Consider the following 1,200-nt stretch of genomic DNA (forward strand, 5'->3'; position numbering starts at 1 on the left):
AAAGCCTTTGCGAGTCAATAAAACACAACTAAACATCTTTCTGATATTCTCTGGCACCAGAAAATGTTCAATTTCTTGTCAGAAAAGTTTATAATCTGTCATCAAACTAATTTAATACCCATTAGGAGAAATGGATCTATGGATGACTACAGTTCAATTATTCTTAACAGCTAATTTCATCCTTCAGCCAAACCAACAAGTGAGTGGATTAAATGATTTTGCCCTTATGTGAAACTGATTTTACCAAACTGCGCTTTGATGTCATGACAATCACGGCAGTTCAAACCCACCTGTTGCTCCTCAGAAACCCTATACATGGTCACTATAAGTCAGAATTAACTCAGCGGCACTTAACAACATAAAAAAAGGACTCCTGGTGTGGTACTGCAGGATAAGCTCTGGGCTGCTAACCACAAGGTCAGTGGTTCAAATCCACCAGCTGTTCCTTGGAAGCCCTATACATGAACCAATTCCGCTAACTAACAACATAAAGAACCAAGAGACCATCACAGTAACAACAGTTTGCGTTTGGAACACGATCTGCCAAATACCATGCTAAGCACTTTATATGCATTTAAAAAAACACAACAACACATAACCTATTTTATAACCCAGAATAATCTATTGGAGTTCTTTCTCTTATTGTAGTGGGTGATGAGCTACATTTAGCCCAGCTTCCAAGTATATAGACCCTAAATACCAATTTCCTCACTTATTTTAAACCAGAAGTCACCTCAAATCCCTTTTTGATTACTTGGCAGAAATAGTTAACATCTTAAAACCAACAAAAGGATTATAGGGATCCAGAGTACTCCTCCTTCTTAAAAGATGTTAGAAGAATCTGCTTTGTCTTCATTCTATTAGCTACAAAAGATGCTACTTTATTTACTCTTAGAACAAGAAAAAGAAATCAAGTACAAATGAAAGACTAGTGAGTATCCACAAGAATTTTTACAGTAAAATATTCTTAATTCCAAACTGTCAGTTCTTCAAGGACTGGTGAAAATGACTAAATATGACTATCTGCAGCCCACTAGAGGAGTAAGTACTTACCTGACTTCCAGGGCTTTGATGGCTTCTAGCATCTGTAGAAACTCTGCTGCTTTCCATACATCATTGGCTTCTTCTTCTCCTTGTATCATTAACTTTGCTGTATATGTAAATTCAATTAAATGACGAAAGGCCATTTTACTGACACCT

At 36.7% G+C, this 1,200-nt stretch overlaps 1 protein-coding gene across 1 annotated transcript in view; it reads right to left on the minus strand.

Annotated features, from left to right (window-relative positions):
* Positions 1-1,200, minus strand: part of ZNF131 (zinc finger protein 131) — a 112,541-nt gene that overhangs the window by 70,179 nt on the left and 41,162 nt on the right. Inside the window, exon 3 of the mRNA XM_006865757.1 lies at positions 1,054-1,198. Within this exon, the coding sequence (XP_006865819.1) occupies positions 1,054-1,198 (145 nt within the window). The remainder of the gene's footprint in view (positions 1-1,053; positions 1,199-1,200) is intronic.

Source organism: Chrysochloris asiatica, unplaced genomic scaffold (assembly GCF_000296735.1).
Source record: "Chrysochloris asiatica unplaced genomic scaffold, ChrAsi1.0 scaffold00082, whole genome shotgun sequence".
Classification (NCBI taxonomy): Eukaryota; Metazoa; Chordata; class Mammalia; order Afrosoricida; family Chrysochloridae; genus Chrysochloris; species Chrysochloris asiatica.